Source organism: Lactuca serriola, chromosome 4 (genome assembly GCF_051521515.1).
Source record: "Lactuca serriola cultivar US96UC23 chromosome 4, Lser_US96UC23_V15, whole genome shotgun sequence".
In the NCBI taxonomy this organism is placed as follows: Eukaryota; Viridiplantae; Streptophyta; class Magnoliopsida; order Asterales; family Asteraceae; genus Lactuca; species Lactuca serriola.
Window position 1 is genome coordinate 116,310,899 of NC_136411.1, and position 21,582 is coordinate 116,332,480.

General features: G+C 40.1%; 1 protein-coding gene across 1 annotated transcript; it reads left to right on the top strand.

Moving 5' to 3' along the window:
* Positions 1–12,335: 12,335 nt before the first annotated feature.
* LOC145100321 (uncharacterized) lies at positions 12,336–13,845 on the top strand. The gene has a single exon (XM_079037639.1). The coding sequence runs from the start codon at positions 12,464–12,466 to the stop codon at positions 13,349–13,351; it is 888 nt and encodes a 295-aa protein (XP_078893765.1). The 5' UTR covers positions 12,336–12,463; the 3' UTR covers positions 13,352–13,845.
* The last annotated feature ends 7,737 nt before the right edge of the window (positions 13,846–21,582 follow it).

Genomic DNA, 21,582 nt, shown 5'->3' on the forward strand with positions numbered 1-21,582 from the left:
TCGAGATTCAAACATGCCATTGAAAAGTTCAATGTATCTCAAAAGATCTAGGAGTTTCAAAACCAATAAAACCTAATACTAAAATATTTCGTTCTTATGGTGGAAATTGGTAAATCGTCATTTACCTATCTTCAACTATTTTATAACTTGGATTATGACATCCCTCTTCCAGTTATAAATAGGTTGCTGGATCCTTGCCTTAATATTTCATATTCAGTGTTACATTAAGGACTTTAAATCAACTAACTTGAATTTCTCCCATTATAGATGTCTAGTTTAGACAACTATGGTCTTCCCAAATCTTTAGGAACAAGCTTCCTAATGAACATGATATCCCAAATGGCAACAAAGGTGAAAGATCAATCCCTTTGTTGTGCATTAGTGGGACTGGAAATCATAATTCACTTCGTCCACCTACTCCGATAAATCTCCCTTTCCCAAAAGTTTCAAGACCTGATAAGTTCTAAGTCACTCAATCCGTATTGGCAAACAAAGTCTATATGTGATTAGGTCTTGGATATTAAGTCCCATATTGACAAGCCGGGAGAGTCCGGTGTCGAAGTCTCGAGGTAGCTGGCTGTTGACTTTGCTCTTCAGTCACTCCCTGATGAGAGATCACGACATGACCCTTAATGATCTTACGTATTTGCTTGATGATGCTGAATCAGCAATGATTTGGAGCATCGGTAAAGCAAATTTTAATTGGAAGATCAACTTCCCAAACTTCCATGGACATTGACAATGGTAACATTGGAAATCCAGAAACCCTTTCTCTTCCCAATTGAAAGGGATTGGCCATAGTCAACTCGGTTGACCAAATGGTAAAGAGAAAGGCTATGTTTGTTTCCAAAGAGTCCATATGTTTCTATTTCCAAAGGAAGGGCATTGGTTGCGAAGCTACCAAATTTACCTAAAAGTCCATAAGGATATTAAAGTCAAATGTTTGACTCTGCTTTAGGTAAAGTCCATTATCTAACTTTATTAAGTTTCTATTCTGAGATTCTTATTGCATGTTGTGACTGGGTCACATATTGATGTTTTAAGAATCAAAGAAGAGTGAAGAAACTTAAAGGAAGTATATGCTGATTCTGATCGTGAAGATGGATTTCGATCGCATGGTTCGGTGATCAAAATTTTGAGTTGTTACTTAAGAGTTATGATATATTTCTTAGGAATAGATAACAACAAGTTTTCCATATGGATTGTAAGGATAAGTTTTCCGCAAAGTTTTAAAATAAAAGAAAATGGTTTTGATTTTATTTATTTTAAGTATCCTTACAATGGCATTTGGGAAAAGGTTGTTGCTTATATGTTTCCATTGATAAGCAATATGGGTAAATGGATTTGATTCTTTCATTAGTGGTAGTCTCATAATTTACCAAATAAGGAAAGATTCTCATCACCCAAGTTTCAGTTGTATAGAAACTTGGAATCATGCAAGTTGTATTGTGTGATGAATGAGAATTTTCATCTTTGGTAAATTAAGACTAATTCCTTGTTCACATTCGCATGTGAGTCAAGCGAAGGACTAAAGGATCAGGTACATTAAGTTGTGCACTAGTCAGGTCCACCACAAAGGTAGATAAGATTATTCGTTATGATTTACTAAAGTTTAGTAAATGTGCTTATGCTTACAAGTTTAAGTGTAATTCTAAAATATTGGAAAAGTTTCAATGTATGGCAGAATGAATAAGAAGAATCAAATAAGGCAGAGAGATAAAAGTTTCTCCAATCTGAAGAGATGGGAGAGTACTTGTGTATTTTGTTTTATGATTATCTTAGTGATTATGGAACCAAATCACAACTGATCCTCTAAGGACACCTTAGTGTGTTTGTTGCCTGAGGATAGGAATCGTGAATTGTTGAAATGGTTAAATCAAAAGATAATTCATACTTCGTTCCAAAAACAAATCCTGGAGTTATACTCCAAGATTGTAACTTGAGTGACATAGTCTTTAGAAAGTTCATAACACTTGTCAAATGTAGAGTAAGATGTTTCTTATTCTTGTACATTTGAGATTGGTAAGTTGTGATGTTTTGGATTAAACAAAGACCAGCTAAGACCAATAGTGAGAAATGTTTAACTTGATAAGAATCCGCACTAGCTCTTGAATATTTGTATTGTCAAGGAATGGTTCTTGACAAAGAGAAGTCTTATATGTCAAGAGGACAGTGGGAGTCTAAAAGATTTTGAAATAGTTTCAAGAACTAATCAAGAGTTTTGTTAATCACTAGCCCTCGACTTGAGGTTTGTAACCTATCGTGTTGACATATTCGTATTTCTATGTCTATTTCAGTTAAAAGTTGATTATACTTGTGAGTTCTATGAGTTCTCAATTGTTTGCATAACAATCCGGAAGCAATGCTGGGCATTATGCTACCAGGTGGCAAGAAATTAAGATTGAACAAGTTCAGTCCATATGAGTTTGGATTTGTCACTAACCTTGTCTTGTGATTATGGTTATGACAAATTCCCATGGATAGGAACACATACACCATAAATATCTAAGTGTCATAAGGAAACTCTTTCACTAAGTAGATTTTGAGTAGATAGCAATTGTGAGAATGACAAAAGGTCTAAACATTATGATTACGACATCCCTCTTCATAATTGTTTAGACGCACAAGTGAGCTATCTAAGGAAAGGTGTATGGTTTTGATAAAGTCTTATCAAAGAAATTATGTATCAGAAATCTGAACATTGGTAGAAAAGTCAATAAAGTGTTGGTTTCTAAAAGTCCAGCTGATCTCTGGATACATGTCAAAGCTAGTGGGAGCATAAGTGTTATGCTAGTAAGATAATAATCATTATGCTAGTGGGAGCATGATTATTATGTTAAGTGTTGCAAGTCAGCAATATTAATTATAGAAAACAAAAGTTTCAATTCCCCTTGAAAAAGTTGCTTTGTTATAATTAAGGGAGAGGATTTTATACTTCACTCCAATTCTACAAGCTTAGACTGAGAATTTAATCTACTTTAGTCAAGAATATATATGAATATTATGCTGGAATGGTTCAACATAAGAAAATTCTATATATGTTGCGTTCTTAAAATTCCATTATGATTACGACATCCCTCTTCATAGTTCGAATTATGAAAGCATGGCAAATAAAAAATTTTATGGCATAAATCATGTCCCATATGCTTTGGGTATAGGTTTGATTACATATGCTATAATATTCATCCATTCAAAATTTTCCAAATGCCTAGGGCATTAAGGTGGAAAAAGGAATAGAATTGGAAATGACTAAAATGATTAAGCAAAGTTGTCGAGGACAATCTGAGGTTTACCAAAGATTGGTTGCTCATGGACAATTAGAAGTATAGAGTAACGACCATATTGACATATTTTGAAAAGAGGCAACTCTTGTTCAGAAGTGATGGTCCAAATGGTAATATGGAATTGTCTCCATAGGTGGAAGTTATTCTTTGAATCTGTGTAAGATTAAAGAACTTAATGATAAGAAGGATGTTCAAAGGAATGTACTTTGAATTTGAGACTTCATTTCCATGGAATTGTTTTCCATTGGAATACTTTGTAATGTCTGTTGCCAAGTCTTTGTGACTTCTATGCATAGTCATTACAAGGGGATCATTGCATATAAGTTTAGAATCTAACAGATTACAGTAAACGGCAAGAGTTTGGTATTCTTGCATTTACAACAAGGATTGGAATTGTGAAATGAGCATCATTGGAATATTGTCAATTGATCTATTTCACAAAGAGAGGAACATATGTAAACATAGTATGCATACTTGGAGTATGGCATAATTGTTGTTTGGAAAAACATAATGTACATGCTTGGAGCATGGGACAACTAATGTTTTAATTCAAGCATAAAGTTGATTAATCGAAACATAAATAATGAGTAATCAATATGGTGCTTAAATAAAATATGTTTTTATTTACACTCAAAGTGTTGGGGCCATATAAGATTAGTATTATTCTTGTGTTTCACTTTGCATGTTTTGACTTCTAGAATAATTATGTTATGGTATATATCATATTATTCAAACCATCCACAGTCAGTCATATGTTGGAAGTAGATATGAATCAAGATTGTCATGAATTTGGCTTGTATGATTTGTCTAAAGTGCTTTAGACAATGCAATGGTTGCTACAACATTCATGAGTACTCATAAGGTTGAGTATTGGATTCAACTCACGCTCACTTGCATCACTTCATGGAATTTATCTTGAGTGATCGTGAGACGGTAATATCATATAAATCTTCAAACCTAGAGATATGAGTTGTTGACTATGAGTTGGTTATTCATTGATTGTACGAAAATGCATTGGTAACTCGATGTTATAAAACATGCCTTTGTGAATAATTCAACAAGTAGTTAGTACAAGCATATCAGTTGAAGTTTATCTGTTCCTTCTAGAAATAGAAGCGATATTTGGGCCCCTCGATGATTTGGTTTTGACCTATGTACCGGGCCCGGTCAGAACCTAATTGATGTGTTCAATTTAGTTCTATGTTGAAACAAATCAGAGATCAAGAAACAAATGCTGGATTATATGATCACTTATCTTAAATGGCATATCATCATCATCTCAGTTCCGAGAGACTTTGAAAAAGCTACGATTTCTAGTCGGATTTCGAAGTCATATTTGCAAATATAGTTATTAGAATTATCCAAGTGGGAGACTGTTGGATATAGTGTCTAAGTCCATAACTTTATTTGGTATGTACCTGTCCATTTGGGTTGCATGGCATTGCAATACTTGGATAGACAAAATGAGAAAAAGTACACTTGTGATTATTAATATATTATAAGTTCTAATATATTAATAATAGTATTATTTAATTAGTATTGATCAAGTATTAATCTAGTATTAATTTGGTGATCAAAGTGAGACTAATTAAATATATAGGGTTGATTATGACAATCATCAATTCTTTTATGGTGGATTAATGATCCATGGTTTATGGGTTTGGTTATAACCAAATGGAGCTCCATGGATAGTCCTTGGGAGTTACAAACCCATGGGTCATGAGAAATGAAGAGTCATGACAATTAGGGTTTACATTTGTAGCTCCTAATTATTACACACCATAAAAGAAAACCTATAGCACGCAAAATCGGCACTAGAGTGTTTCTAGAGAGGGCATAACCGATTTTCAAGTGTAAGAAGTATTCTCTCATGTTATTCCAAGTTTTTTGGTGTTGTGTGAAGCATTTGAGGCACAACATTTGGGGTGCTACGCTCACAAAGTCTTGAAGGAATCCAAGCAACAACAAGGTATGTATTTCTACTAGCTTTTATGTTTTATGTAATCCCCATGCCATGCTATTTAGGAAATAACCTTGAAAATGAAATTTGCATGTATATAGAAAAAACATAGATTCAAGGTTATTAGGGTTGCATGTACACTTAGGAAGTGTTAGAATGCTCAAAACCCATCAATAGGTGTAGGGGCGGTACAATCCCTGCTGAAGTGCCCAATCTTGCCGCACTTATAGCAGCCTGACGATCCCAACTTGCACGCTCCCTCGTGCGTCTTGCCGTATTGCCTGCAATGGCCTCGCCCCTGTTGGCCTTTTGGCCCTGCGTTTGGTCTCTTGGGCTTCTTCCCCGAAGCCCCCGTAGCCTGCCCCTCCTCAACCTTCCTCTTCCGGATGTGCTCTAGGTCAATCTCCCTTTCCCTGGCCCTGGCAATCATGGACTCCAGAGTAGGGCATGCGGAAAAACTAACATGCTACCGAATATCAGCTCGTAGCATGTCATGATAGCGGGTCCTCCTCATATCCTCATCACCCCGCGTACTGGGGCACCAACAACGCCCTCTCCCGAAACTTGGCGGTGATCTCCGCCACAGTCTCTGTGGTCTGCCTCATATCCAAAAACTCCCTGGTCTTATCTCATCCTTCCTCTTTTCGCGTACGGATCCTCTGCTTTCAGTAGTACGGGCCCATACTACCTTCCACATCTATCCGTACCTTCTTCAAGGACTGCCTTGACTCCACCAGATCCCTTTTTTTTACCACTACTGACCACTGCTATCCTCATCCTAGGCTTACCCTAGGGAAAAGCTCTGGCCCTACCCAAACCGGTCCTCAGCTGCTGAAGGCCTCCTTGAATTCCAATTATCCATCACCTGGATACCATCACATGTGATGAGGCTCAGATAATCCTCCGAGTAACAGACTTGTCCCTACAACGGTTACACTCAGACAAGAGCTGCGCAATAGGGCCAAATCTAGCACTCTGAGATTATTCAACCCTGACCACATGTGACATGACGTATTCACCTAACGGCTAACTCCCATCACTCAGAGTCCCACAAAGCACAAAGCAAGCATCATTCTGATGCAGGTAAACTACTCAAGCAACTCTGTTCTCAAAGAGAGAAAATGTACTAGCATACAATGCTAAGCTCATACTATCAGGCATAACCTAAACAGGTTATCCTACTATTGTCTACTTAACACTAGCATGCAATTCACATAAGCTGAAGCACATAAATCAGGCACATAAGGCATCACTCCTAGACCCTTAGTCCTATACTAGCATGTTGTTCTACTGAACTGATAAACAGTGCATAACATTGTATGGGTACTTTGGGGAATACTTACTTGAGCTCGGACGGTCGCGCACATCACACACTTCTTTCTTTCTTAAAACTCTTTACTTAATCTTTTAGAAAACTTTTTCTTTTTCGAAATCCTTTAATCCCTCGATTTGAGTTCAGACACCCCCGAAGGTGTGTCTGAATCCCTCAAACCAAGGCTCTGATACCAACTTGTAATGACCCTAATTTCACGCCTAAAAATTTCATTTTTAAAATCAATACTTTGGGAAACATTTTTAAATAAAACATTGTCTGATCAAGCCAATTCATAACATACATCGTGTCTGAAAACCAAAATATGAAAACGACCCAATATCAGAGTACAAATCCCAGAACAAGTTCGTAAAACGAAAAACAGTGTGTGTGTATGATGTGTCGCTACCGCGCCAGCCCCTTCCCCTTCGATGAAGGGGTACCTGAAACCAAAACTGAAAACTTTAACCATGAAGCTTAGTGAGTTCCCACATCGTACCACATACCATACAACCACATAACATACATATATTGTTAGGCATATATGGGTGCCCCACCTGACCCTTCAGTCCTCTCGATCGGATACTGGCTAGCATATCTGGGTGCTGGCCTCCCCTTCGGTCCTCTCGACCGGATGCTGACTAGCATATCTGGGTGCTGGTCTCCCCTTCGGTGCTCTTGACCGGATACTAGGGACTATTTCACCCCTACTGTCACCGCATAACACATATCACATAATCTATCTAGCATGGCTGGGCATGACTACCCCTTCGACCCTATCGACCGGAAATCTGGGGACTATCTTCCCTACTGTCACTAGCACATAGCATCATATCATACTAGCACATAAACATATCAGGTAGTAGCAAACCTAGATGAATATCACATAGACAATCATCTAATCATACAAATCCTACTAATGGGCAGGCATTGTGGCCGTAGACCCACTGCTACTGGAGGGTAACTCACCTCGAAGCAGCTGCTGATCTGCATGGGAACTGTCTATCTGCTGGTGCTGCTCTAGAAATCCTCCGGCTGTAATTCCCACAAAACAATCCATCAAACACTGCTAACTGTCCTTAGGGTAAAATGACTACTTTACCCCCGACCAAGTCAAAGTCAAAGTCAACTACCAGTTGACCTGAATCGCCGAGTTGGCTTGCCAACTCGCCGAGTCCCTATCCTTCCATTTGCTCTTACACTCGTCTCTACTTGTCGAGTTAGGCGATGACTTGACGAGTTTTCCATCTAATGGACATCGACTGAATCTTCATCCGACTCGCCGAGTTGTATGAACAACTCGTCGAGTTCATCTTCAACTGATAAACAGGTCCTGGTCTTGACTCGCCGAGTTGTATGAACAACTCGTCAATGTCATCTTCATCCGCAAGAAGATTGCCTTGTACTCGCCGAGTCTGCTCATGCACTCGCCGAGTCCAATCTTGACCAAATCCATACAGTCGATTTCAATGAGATCTAACACACCAAAACCATAGATCTGGCCTCCTAATGTTCACTTTATACATAAAGTTCCAAACTTGATGCACACGCATGGGGTTTTTAGCTAAAAAATCCATATAAAGTGTCCTACAATGTGCATGGGGCTCTCATGGCCCTAAAGTTGGCACCTTTATGCCATGACACCCCTCTTAAGCTCCAGATCTGAAGTCAAAACCCACTCAACACTTCCAAATCCGAACTATGACTTAGAAATCCAAAGAGATCCCAAGTTAAAGATGAATAAACACATGGACGAGTCAAGACAGGGGCATTATACCTTGAAGCTGCTGAAAATGAAGTAAAATCCCTGGATCTACTGGTCCCAACTCGAGTTCCAAGCTCCTTCCTTCCTTCCAAGCTTAACAACCACACAAGAACACCAAAAATGGCCTCAACAAAGCACAAACGGCTAGGGTTTCAATGAGAAGTGTTTTGGTGAGCATAAGGGACAATATGACCGTCATAACATTGCTTAAATAGGGTGCAAACCCGCGGATTAGGGTTTTTGTCCGAACAGTACCTACTCGCCGAGTCCATCACTTAAGTCCCGCGTCTTATCCCGCTTCTACTCGGCGAGTTGGTCCTTCAACTCGCCGAGTCCAAGGCCAAAAATGCAAATATTTAAAGAGTTAATTACAAGGAATACGTACCAGGAACCAGGTGCTACATACAGCTTTAGGCATTCTTTGGAAGAGAATTTCATATTTCAATGTTGTGTTATGTTGGTCGCTCACTTTAAGTCATTCCAAATAATTAAAGTAACCTTAAAAGGCAACCATATCTGCCACATATATCTTCGTCAAACGATAATCCACATACTATTTACAACTTGTAACCTGCAATACAATCAATGATTGTGTCACCGCCATATTACGAGCAAGACTAGTTAAGATAAAAACATGTCAAGGAAAGAATGTACCTACATATGCTACAAGAAGAATTTGAATCGAAGATCACATTTTGGATGCCTAAATGGTCCACATCGTTCAATGTAAAATTAAAAATAAGTTGAGCACGCAAACAAGTAAGATAAGAATAGGAATGGCGGCATACTTCCCTGAGCAAAAGACATTGTCCAATATACATAATCAAAATCAACATTGCAACGATTTCTAATCAGTTGATGTGCAGAAAACTGATAATCACAAACCTCATAATCTGACGTTGGCAATCATGGTCCACAGACCCTTAAAAAATCTCATCCTGAACATTAAATTGTAACTATATGTCTTGTTTTAGTAAGTCACCAGACACATTTAAGTAAGCTAAAACATATAATATATTTGTTTCCTCTCATTTTTGAATCAAAATCACAAGATAATACATACCTCCATAACTCCATTACCTCCAACAAACACTGGATTGGCTATTACTTTTAGAGAAAAGGCTACTTACAGCCATAGTGACGAAAACCAGCAATATAACAAGAGAACCTTTCTTGAAGTGGATCTACAAAATCAGAAACCCTAAATTAAGTAACAAATTTCAAAATCAGTAACCCAATAACAAAATTAGTAGGACATAGCTAGAGAAAATGGGAGTTGATTAACAGAAAGAGGAAGCTGGAATTAGGGAAATTGAAATTGATGATGAAACCAGGATCCGAAATCAACACCAAGCCCCAAACCAGGGAGTCAGAATCAACACATGGAAAAATTCTCGTCCTAAAGACAATAGGTCGCAGGTGACAGGCAGTGAAGGCGATGGTCGTTGTGGAAGTGGGCGACGTCAATGGAACCGGGAAACGTCGTGGTGGTCGGCGTCAAGTAGCAGTAGTTCGATCGATAGAGAAAAGGGTGAATGGGATCCGATTGTGAATGAGGGACAAGACCTAGCTTCAAAATTAAAAAAAAATTATTTAATTTAATTTAATTTTTTTAGTTGAGACAAATTTTTGTCCCTATAACTTTTCAGGAACCCGGGAAATTCCCGCTAACCATTTGAGACCCACCAAGTCGTTTACAAATCTCAAGGTCAATTTTTTTTTGTTGGTCAACCCTATTGGAACGACAAATCGTCACGATAGCTCAACCTATAGCGACGACCTTCGTTGTCCCTTTAAGCTTTGTCACTATAGATACTTATTCTTGTAGTGATAAGTTGATTAATAAGCATTTAATAACTTTTTGTAGCCTTAGACATATCTCCCATCACGCCTCAAGTTTCTTTTTCGTATTATGAAAAACATTTCAATATACTAATCTTCTTGAAATAGGGCGGGTTTGTGGAAAGATATGTAACGGTTAAAAACATTTTACGTTTAATTGGTCGTTAGGCTGTTTCTGATCCGTGGTCCAATGGGGCATTTGACAGAACTGAACTTTATTTCACCAGTGATGGTGTGGACTCCATATTATAAGAAGTGGGGAGGGATTATTGGAAGTTTTAATTGCCGAAGTAGGGAGTGCCAAACAGCGGAAATAGTCCCTGATGAGTTTATCAATTAGGCATGATGGAGGAATTCGGAAATTCCAGTCGAATAATGGTGTTCAAGGAAGTATTGATTGGAGATTCAGAGCGTCATCAGAGTTAAGGAAGGATAAGGTTGGGGTGAAACCGTAGGGTCATGTGCTCTCTTCAACTGAAAATCCTAAAAATAGGGTTGGGTCATTTGGGTGGGCACTTGAAGAAAGAAAGTTGTGAAGGGAATTCGAAAAGAGTGAGGGATGGTATGAGTGAAGTAACTTGTGTTAAAGTGGTGGAAGGAGCTTCATCTATGGCTCCTTCACAGGGGATCCAATATATGAATGTCCTACCTATGGTTAGAAATGAATAAGTGCTTATTCTCAGCAGTAATCACTCGTGCATTAAGTGTCAGGCCATTTTATTTTATAATTCTGCAAATTAATTAAAACCTAGATAATGTCTCCTAATGAGAAATGTAGATTAAAAAAATGTAGTAGGACAAAGAATTATGAGAAATGAGCAGTGGATATGGCACATGAATCTACCCTTTGGCCTTTACCGAAAGATCACTTTTCCTTCGATAATGGGAGCAGCTAATGTGTCCTCTTGCTAGGATGTCTCCCAACTCTAGCATCGACCAAAGGTTATTTATTCAAGTTATCAGTGGTGCATTGGGTAGATATATAAATTTTTATGCAATGCCACTTGTGACTTTTATCATATAATTATATTTAAATTAATTCAGCAAAACCAAACTCAGATCATGCAATGAAAGAAACAATTTAATGTCATTCGTGTTGTAATATTAACTAAGGCAGGTTTGTTTGTTTTTTTGTTTTTGTTTATTTATTATTATTATTTTTTTTGAAATGGCAAACTAAGTAACCACTTCTAAATAACCATCGATGTCTTTACTGAGACTTGAACTCATGCTCTCTCATACGAGAGAGTCACTCTAAGTATAGGGAATAAAATAACAACAAAAATACCTTCCATTGCAACCTTCACTAGAAATATCGGTTTTTACTTGTAGTATTGACCTATAGCAACGACCAAGAATCGATACAAATAATTAATAAAAACTAATTTTTTTTCGAAAATCATTCCCGACACACCCTGTGTGAGACGGTATAGGGGTAGCTATCTCGACGTCTTTTTCCACCTATGGCGAGAAGACTATGCCAATGACTTGTCGTCCGTACAGCCTCTCCGACGACATGCCGTCGGCATATATAGGTCTAAAATTTGCGGTAGCCATAGGGGTAGATTCTTAGTAGTGGTATGCGGCAAACACACACGCTTTCTACAGTTCTACTTAGAGTTACAATTGTATATGGAGATTTATTTACAATCTGACCTAAAATATAAATCTAATTGTGGTCAAAAGGAAGATTAAGCTGCGTAAAAATATTCCAGATACTGCAAAGCGTTTTCTTCAGCTTAAAAACCCGCTAATGTTATTTTTTTTTCTTTCATGAAAGTGATGCAACACCTTAAAATGAGGTTTCACCACCAACTTAGGATCTTGGAAGATATAGATTATATGTCAACCAATCTTTACATTATTACATAGTGTCCTCAGGTTACCATGCATGTCTCCAATTCGGAAACAACCATTCACCAAATTTATTTATTTATGGTATCACTCGTGCGTTGCCTATACATCGATATTTATAGATAAAATAATCCAGATGCTGCCAGAGTATTTGTAAAATTAGTTAATTCAAAAAATCAGAACCCAGATCCTGCATTGAAAGAGGCAAGTTTGGTGTCATAATATATATATTGAGGAATGTGAACATTGTGGTAGGACATAGAATGTTGAAAATGAGCTGTTGATATAGAAAGAAGGGAGACAACACATAGAAGTAGGTGGTCAATCAAACTTAATCAGGATCACATGATGATGGATCGCAAAAACTCCAACTATATATATACCAAGCTACAAGAAAGACAACAAACAATAAATCAAATTCTCTATCTTCTACATCTTACAAATAGATGGCTATTATTTCTGCAAATACTAAACCACATTACCATGCCAGATCCAAAAGCTTACCTTCTTCATCAGACCAACAATCCATATTCAATAAGTTCTACAGATTTCAAGATTCTCAAGAAGCCACCACATCTTGTTCCTCATCAACATTTATTGGCAATAAACTTAAATGCCTGAATGATATGTATGAATCTATTCAGCCATTCCTTATATTGCCATCCACTAAACAATCTTTAGCCCAAGGATGCTACAAAGAACTACTGAACAAGTTTTTAGATGAACTTGTTGGGCTTTTGGATCTGTGTAGCACCACCAAGGATGCCTTGTCCATATCCATGGAATGTGCCAAAGAACTCCAATCGGTTATTCGCCGAAAAAGTGGTAATAATCACGGGTTAACTTCTTCAATCGAGGGCTATCTATCCCACAGAAGAAAAGTGAAGAAGGTTGTTTCTAAAACATTGTCAAGTTTGCAGAAGCAATGGGCTTCTTCAGTCAAGGAAAGCCACAGAACAGATTCGAACATCAATATATTGGAAGAAATGAGATTAAACACTTTGGCAGTGTTTGAGTCCTTGTTGAACTTTATTCTTGGATCAAGCACACAGTCAAGGCCAAAAGGCTGGTCTTTGGTCTCCAAAATGAAAGGCAGCAAGCGTGTCCATTGTTCTGAGACTCTTGAAGAAAGTGAACTGAAGAAGGTGGATGATGAATTACATGCCGTAATCATCTACACGAAAACCAAATTAGACAGCTCAGTTTTACAGAATGTAAAAGTAGGCTTAGCAGAAATGGAATTTAGCCTCCTAGATATCTGTGACCTGTTAGAATGCCTTTGCAGATACTTGATCAAAACTAGAGTGTCAATTCTAAATATCCTCAGCTGTTAGCAACAAGTCAACAATGCATAATGTAATGATGTAAAGAAATTTTTATTGATTATAGTTTTATTAAGCATTGAAATAATTTTTGTGTAAAGTTATAAACGAAAAACAACATTTTTGAGGTGATTAACTAACTATTTACTTTTTGTATCATTTAGATTATTAGACAGCATACTGGAGTTCATCAATAAACATTTAATAACTTTTTGTACCCTTAGAGGTATCTCCAATCAAGCATCAAGTTTCATTTTTGTATTATGAAAACATTTCAATATACTAATCTTCTTGAAATATGGCGGGTTTGTGGAAAGATATGTAACGGTTAAAAACATTCTACGTTTAATTGGCCGTTAGGCTGTTTCTGATCAGTCGTCCAATGGAGTATTTGAAAGAACTGAACTTTATTTCACCAGTGATGGTGTGGACTCCATATTATAAGAAGTGGGGAGGGATTATTGGAAGTTTTAATTGCCTAAGGAGGGAGTGCCAAACAGCGGAAATAGTCCCAGAGGAGGTTTATCAATTAGGCATCATGGAGGAATTCGGAAATTCCAGTCGAATAATGGTGTTCAAGGAAGTATTGATTGGAGATTCAGAGCGTCATAGGAGTTAAGGAAGGATAAGGTTGGGGTGAAATCGTAGGGTCATGTGCTCTCTTCAATTGAAAATCCTGAAAACAGGGTTGGGTCACATGGGTGGGCACTTGAAGAAAGAAAGTTGTGAAGGGAATTCGAAAAGAGTGAGGGATGGTATGAGTGAAGTAACTTATGTTAAAGTGGTGGAAGGAGCTTCATCTATGGCTCCTTCACAGGCGATGCAATATATGAATGCCCTACCTATGGTTAGATATACAGTGCTTAGTCTCAGCAGTAATCACTTGTGCAATAAGTGTCAGGCCATTTTATTTTATAATTCACAAAATTAATTAAAACCTAGATAATGTCTCCTAATTAATGAGAAATGTAGCTTAAAAAAATGTAGTAGGACAAAGAATTATGAGAAATGAGCTGTGGATATGGCACATGAATCTACCCTTTGGCCTTTACTGAAAGACTTTTTCTTCGATAATGGGAGCAGCTAATGTGTCCTCTTGCTAGAATGTCTCCCAACTCTAGCATCAACCAAAGGTTATTTATTCAAGTTATCGGTGGTGCATTGGGTAGATATATAAATTTTTATGCAATGCCACTTGTGACTTTTATCAGAGAATTATATTTAAATTAATTCAGCAAAACCAAACTCAAGATCATGAAATGAAAGAAACAATTTAATGTCATTCTTGTTGTAATATTAACTAAGGCAGGTTTGTTTGTATTTTTTTTGTTTTTGTTTTTTAAACGGCAAACTAAGTAACCACTTTTAAATAACCATCAATGTTTTCACTGTCTTCATTGAGACTTGAACCCATGCTCTCTCATATGAGAGAGTCACTCGGAGTATAGGGAATAAAATAATGAAAACATGAGTTGTAATTATTGAAACAAGTGAGACAATGCATACATGGTGTAACATCCCGACTCCCAGGTATAATATTTATATATATTTTTTTGTGAGTTGATTGAGCAACTCGACAAGTTGGACGCCCTAACTCGTCGAGTAGAGACGGATTTGGGCACATGGGTTTTACGACCAACTCGACGAGTCGGATGGACCAACTCGACGAGTTGGCGCTGTGACAGGAAACCCTAAGTCTCCGGGGTTGGGTCATATTTAAGGGACCTTAAGCCTCATTTCCGCCTCACCAGCCACCTCACTCCCCTTTGTGAAACCCTAACTGGGGTTGGGCATTTTAGTGCACTATTAGAAGAGAAGAAAAGAGTATCAAAGCAAGGAACAAGAATGGACTATTGGATCCGATGTTCATCCACTCTTCAGCTTCTGTTGGAAGGTAAAAGTCATCACCTTGCTCATCATTTCGATTAGATCTCGTTTCTAGGAAATTTTTAGGGCTTTTTCCATCTTCCCTTGAGACTTTGAGCATTTTGATCTTGCCAAGTGATTGAGACTTCAAATCTGGACCTTGTGAGGTCCCTTAAGCCCAAAGGTTCAAGCTTTATCAAGCTAGAGGAGAGTTCTATTGCTTAGGACCCTAAATGGAAGTTGTTTGGCATTTCAAGCCCTAAGTGCCATGTATGGACGTAAAGTTGGCAACTTTACGTGGTATCTCAGCCTTGGGAGGCTACATCTAGACTTTGGGGTTGTAGCTCTCCTTAAATCGTCTGAATGAGAAGAGGGTCTGAAGGGACTCGATGAGTCGATGAGCTAACTCGACTAATCGGCTAGGGTTTTTCTCGACAAGTCTGGACATGAGTAACTCGACGAGTTGATGAGATAGCTCGATGAGTTAAGTTGGGTTTTCGCGATATTCCTGAAGGAACTAGGGACTCGACGAGTCACATAGATGCACTCGACGAGTCAGGTCAACATAGACTGTTAACTCGAGTGTTGACTTCTAGGGTTTGGTGAAGACAGGGATTATGGAGACTATGGAGGGGTAGAATAGTATTTTACCCATTCCAAGAGATTAGAGAGAGAAAATAACTTGGTTTATTTGGAATTGTGATTTAAGTGTTAATTAGAGATAATTATCGTATGTGTTAGGCGGAGGCTAGATCGGTGATTCATGTACGAGGTCTATTTGCTTACTTACTAGGTGAGTCTTTTAACTATACTTACCTTGAGGGTCCACCCGAGTTGTGATTTATGTTTTGTATTATGCTGAGCTTTACTGAGTTCAGATCGGAGGGTCCACCTGAGTTATGGGACCGGAGGGTTCCACTGAGACACATTGACCAGAGGGTCTTATTTGAGATATAGCCACGAGAGCCTGATGAGTTATGTGTGGTATTTTGGGAAAATCACTAAGCTTAATGCTTATTATGTTATGTATTTCAGGTACTTCTCACGATCACGGGAAGGCGCCAGCTTGATTGTACACACGAGATGGAGTTTATATTTTTGAGGATCTTGGATTTTATCAAACAATTTATTAATTTGTGTTTTTGACAATTTGACAATTGTGGTTTTTGGAATGTGATATTGAGAATTATGTGGTTTGAAAACGAAAAAATTGTTTAAAAATTTTTGGTGTTACCCATGGTCTGTAATCAAACTTAATTCTTGATTACATTAATATTGATCAGTTATGCTGGACTAATGATACACATATGGATTGGGTTGTAGCTGGAATTCGGCCGATGTGGGCCTGATGCCATGGAGTCCATTGCTGGGAGAAGTGGGATTACCCTACGATTGGTTGTGATGTTAATGTTAGCATGGATCCCCTATGAAGTAGTTATATAGGATGAAGGAGTGGCCCACTATTGGAATTATGAGGGTGTTGGTGGTGGGAAATAAACCCAACCAAATAGCTAATTAGTAGGAGGAGTTCCAGCGGCTGTATATGATTGCTGACGACAATGCTACTGCAGTTGAAGGTGTCACTAGCCGGACAGATATTACGATGGTGCGAATTTCCGCCACACCCACGAATTGATGTGGAAGCGCCTGGTGAAGAAGTGTGATGGGCATGCAAGGGGGTGGTGATACAATGGGTTGAGAGTCACCACATGTTTGCCCGTAATTCCATTGATTATGTGAATCACCACATGTTTTTCTTTGACTTTTCCTCGAGTCCTTCAAACAAATCAACAAGTGCCTTGATCATGGTGCAGTAATTGAGAACCAAGAGGTCCCCATAGTTATATTTCAGAGTTCACTTTGTAGTTGAACGGTAGCATATTATTTATTTTCAAAGAATATGGCTTGAAGGTTCATCCAAACCTTTCGTAATGTTATGCAACGGTGATGAGGGATTGGGAAATTAATCCAAAAAACAATAAATTTCCATGTCTTCAAGCTTTTTGTATTCTAAATCCATACAAGGGATGTTGGTGATAGGTTTTATAAGTTACAAAATTCATGTGACGAAGAATAACTTAACTCTTAAGTTCACATGTAACCTAATTTGATCTATATTTTCACTAATGAATGTTATAATCTATGAACATCAAAGAACCCTATAGAAACCCTTGGATTATCGAAAATCATAAGAGAGTTAGGGTTTACAAATGTAACGACCCAAAAATTCACATCCAAAAATTTCGTTTATAAAACATTACACAGAAAATGTTAACAATTAAAACATTGTTTAGTTGAGCCACTTCACATCGGAAACCAAATTAAAACCACAACATTCGATAAATCAAAATATCAGAGTATCAATCCTAGAATAAACTCGTAACTGCGGAAACAAGAGAGTGTGTGTGTGACATGCTGCTACCGCGCCGGCTCCTTTCCCCTAGCTGAGGAGGTACCTGAAACCAAAACTGAAAACCGTAAGCACGAAGCTTAGTGAGTTCCCCCATCGTACCACATACCATACAAACACATAACATAACATACTGCTAGAATATTCTGGGGTGCCTGACTACCCGGTACGACCATTCTGGGGTGCTGACCACCCATCGGTCCTAACAACCGATCCTCGGGGACTAGTCCCCTCCTACTACCTCTATCGCATACAACATAACAAGCCAGCATGTAAACATATCATCACGTACTGTCAGACATTTCTGGGGTGTCTGAACTACCCTTTGGTCCTATCAACCGATCTCTACTTCTATCTCATATAACATATCATGCTAGCATATAACATATCAAGTAGTAGCAAACCTAGATGATATCACAAAGACAATCATCTAACATACGACTCCTACTGGTGGCCCGGCATTGTGGCCGTAGACCCATCGCTACTGGAAGGTAACTCACCTCAAAGTAGTTGCTGATCTGATCGGGAACTGACTGCCTACTGCTGCTCCGAAAATCCTCCGGCTGCAATTCCCACAACATACTCAATCAATCACTGCTAACTGTCCATTGGGTAAAATGACCATTTTACCCCTGATCATGACATAAGTCAAAGTCAGAGTCAACTATCAGTTGACCCGACTTGCCGAGTTGGCTTGCCAACTCGCCGAGTCCCTGTCCAATCGACTGACTTGGGTCCCGTTTCTACTCGTCGAGTTAGGTGCTGACTCGACGAGTTCTTCTTCTAAACTGAGGTTCAAGTCCTTCATCCTACTTGACGAGTTGTATGAACAACTCGCCGAGTTCATCTTCTTCCGAAGAACACTTTATGCTGTGACTCGCCGAGTCGTATGAACAACTCGTCGAGTCTGTTCTTAATCTAAGGAGATTGCCTTGAACTCGTCGAGTCAGGGCATGGACTCGCCGAGTTCCTCCATGGATGAGTTTGGCTTCCAACTCACTAAGTCACACCCCGTGACTCACTACATCCACTCGACACAACGAAAAGGGGACAACTCGTAGACTCACGAGCAGACTCGCCGAGTTGTATGAACGACTCGCCGAGTCATAGCCATGCAATCTTTATATATGCGATTTTGCTCGATTCCAATCTATGCTATTCACAGATCTTGGTTCCTAAAACATGAATGACACGTAAAGTTTCCAACTTTATGTGTGGATATTCACCAATGAGGGATTTAGGGCTCAAAATGCCTCAAAAGGGTAGATCTAGGGTGAACAAGCAACATAGGTCCATTAAGGTAACAAATCTGAGCTCTTGGAGCTCAATCTTGCCTAGATCTAAAGGCCAAACAACTTATTACGACTTATATTGCACATACAAGCTTGGGGAAGGGCTCAAGAAAGACTTAAATGGAGCAATAAGCATAAAAACAGAGGGAAAACGGGCTATACCTCAAAGAAATCACTGAGAGGGAACTAAGATGCTTGGCTTCCTTCCCTTCCTCTGGATCTACTCCACTTCCTTCTCAAATCCTTCAAGAATACACAAGAATGCTTCAAACTCTCAAGGAAATAAACTTTGGAACGAGGGTTGGGAGCTCTGGGGTGAATGGGGGCTAGCTTGGGGCGGACATGAGGTTTAAATAGGGTGCAAACCCCTGAAACTTAGGGTTTCATCCAACAGCGGTGACTCGCCGAGTCCAGGATATGGACTCGCCGAGTCGCCAACTTAAACATGTCTCGGGTCCCGTATCTACTCGACGAGTCGGACCTATGACTCGCCGAGTCCAAGGCTAAAAAGAAGAGAATACTCAAATAAGATTTACGTTCCAGGACCCAGGTGCTACAAATCTCCCCCACTTATTTTAGACTTCGTCCTCAAAGTCTGCTACTCGATCCTGAAACAGCTCGGGGTAATGCTCCATCATCTCGTCCACCGGCTCCCAAGTCCATTCCGAACCCTTGCGGTGCTGCCATTGCACCTTCACTAGCTCCACCTTCTTGTTCCTCAAATCCTTCGACTTCCTGTCGAGGATTGCGACTAGGCGCTCAATGTAATTCAGGCTGTCATCAACCTGAATATCCTCTAACGGCACAACCGCTAAATCGTCCACTAGGCACTTCCGCAGCTGAGAAACATGGAAAGTGATGGGGATCTGGCTGAGCTCGACTGGCAGATCCAGTCTATACGCCACCTTGCCCACCCGGGCTACAACCCTGAATGGCCGAATAAACCTCGGGCCCAACTTGCCCCGCTTCCTGAATCGGATGACGCCCTTCCAAGGCGACACCTTCAGGAGAACCATATCCCCTACTTGGAACTCCAAGTCGGATCGACGCTTGTAGGCATAACTCTTCTGTCGACTCTGAGCAGTATGAAGCCTGCTCCGAACCTGCTGGATCCTCTCGGTCGTATTGAGCACCACTTCGGTGCTCCCCATGACTCTCTGGCCAACTTCTCCCCAGCATATCGGGGTCCTGCACCTCCGTCCGTATAACATCTCGAAAGGAGGGCGGTCGATACTCGCGTGGTAGCTGTTGTTGTAGGATAACTCGGCCAAGGGAAGATAGGTATCCCAGCTACCACCGAAGTCTAACACGCACGCCCGCAACATATCCTCCAAGGTCTGGATGGTCTGCTCGCTCTAACCATCCGTCTGCGGGTGAAAGGCGGTGCTAAAATGCAAACGAGTGCCCAAATCGTCATGAAATCTCTTCCACAATCTGGAAGTAAAACGCACATCTCTGTCTGAGATAACCGATACTGGCACCCCATGCCACGCCAAGATCTCCCTGATATAGATGTCGGCCAATTTCTCGGCCGATATGCTCTCCTGAATCGGGATAAAGTGAGCACTCTTGGTCAATCGATCCACGATGACCCAAATCGAATCCACTCCACGCGCGGTCCTGGGAAGCTTCGTGATAAAATCCATCGTGATATCTTCCCATTTCCACAGTGGAATATCCAACGGCTGCATCTTGCCATGCGGTCTCTAATGTTCGGCCTTGACCTTCCTGCAGGTCAAGCACCGCTCAACGTACCATGCCACATCCCACTTCATGCAGGGCCACCAATAATCTAGACGAAGATCCCTATACATCTTCTTCGCCCCGAGATGAATAGAGAATCGAGACTTGTGCGCCTCCTCCATCAAAATCTGGCGCACGCCTCCGTGATACGGCACCCACACCCTATGGTGTAGTGGCAATAGTCCTCGACTATCATAATCAAAGGAGGAAACCTGACCCACCACACGCTCACTCTTCCGATGCTTCTCCTTGATAGCCTCCTCTTGAGCCTCCCGAATTCGCTCCAACAGGGGAGTCACCACGGTCATCCTCATGCATACGTCCCTGAACGGCCCCGCCTTGCGGCTAAGCGCATCGGCCACCACGTTGGCCTTCCCCGGGTGGTAAAGGATCTCGCAATCATAATCCTTCACCACGTCCAACCACCGACGCTGCCTCATGTTCAGATCCGGCTGATCCATGAGATACCTCAAACTCTTGTGGTCCATGTAAATGGTACATCGAACCCCGTAGAGGTAATGTCGCCAAATCTTGAGGGCAAAAACCACCGCCCCCAACTCCAAATCATGCGTTGGGTAGTTCGCCTCGTGAGGCTTGAGCTGCCTCGAAGCATAGGTAATGACATGCCCCCTCTGCATCAGTACCGCGCCCAACCCTGAAACGGACGCGTCACAATAAACCACAAAATCCTCTACGCCCTTTGGTAGGGCTAAGATCGGTGCCTCGCACAATCTCTGTCTCAGTGTCTCAAATGCAGCCTGCTGCTCGGGTCCCCACCGAAAGACCACGACTTTCTTCGTCAGTTGCGTCAGGGGTACGGCTATCTTGGAGAAATCCTGAATAAATCTCCGATAGTAGCCTGCTAATCCCAGGAAACTCCGAATCTCAAATGGAGACTTCGGAACCTCCCATCTCATCACAGCCTCGACCTT

Coding starts and splice junctions, on each gene's coding strand:
- LOC145100321 (XM_079037639.1), top strand. CDS start 12,464: ATGGCTATTATTTCTGCAAATACTAAACCACATTACCATGCCAGATCC.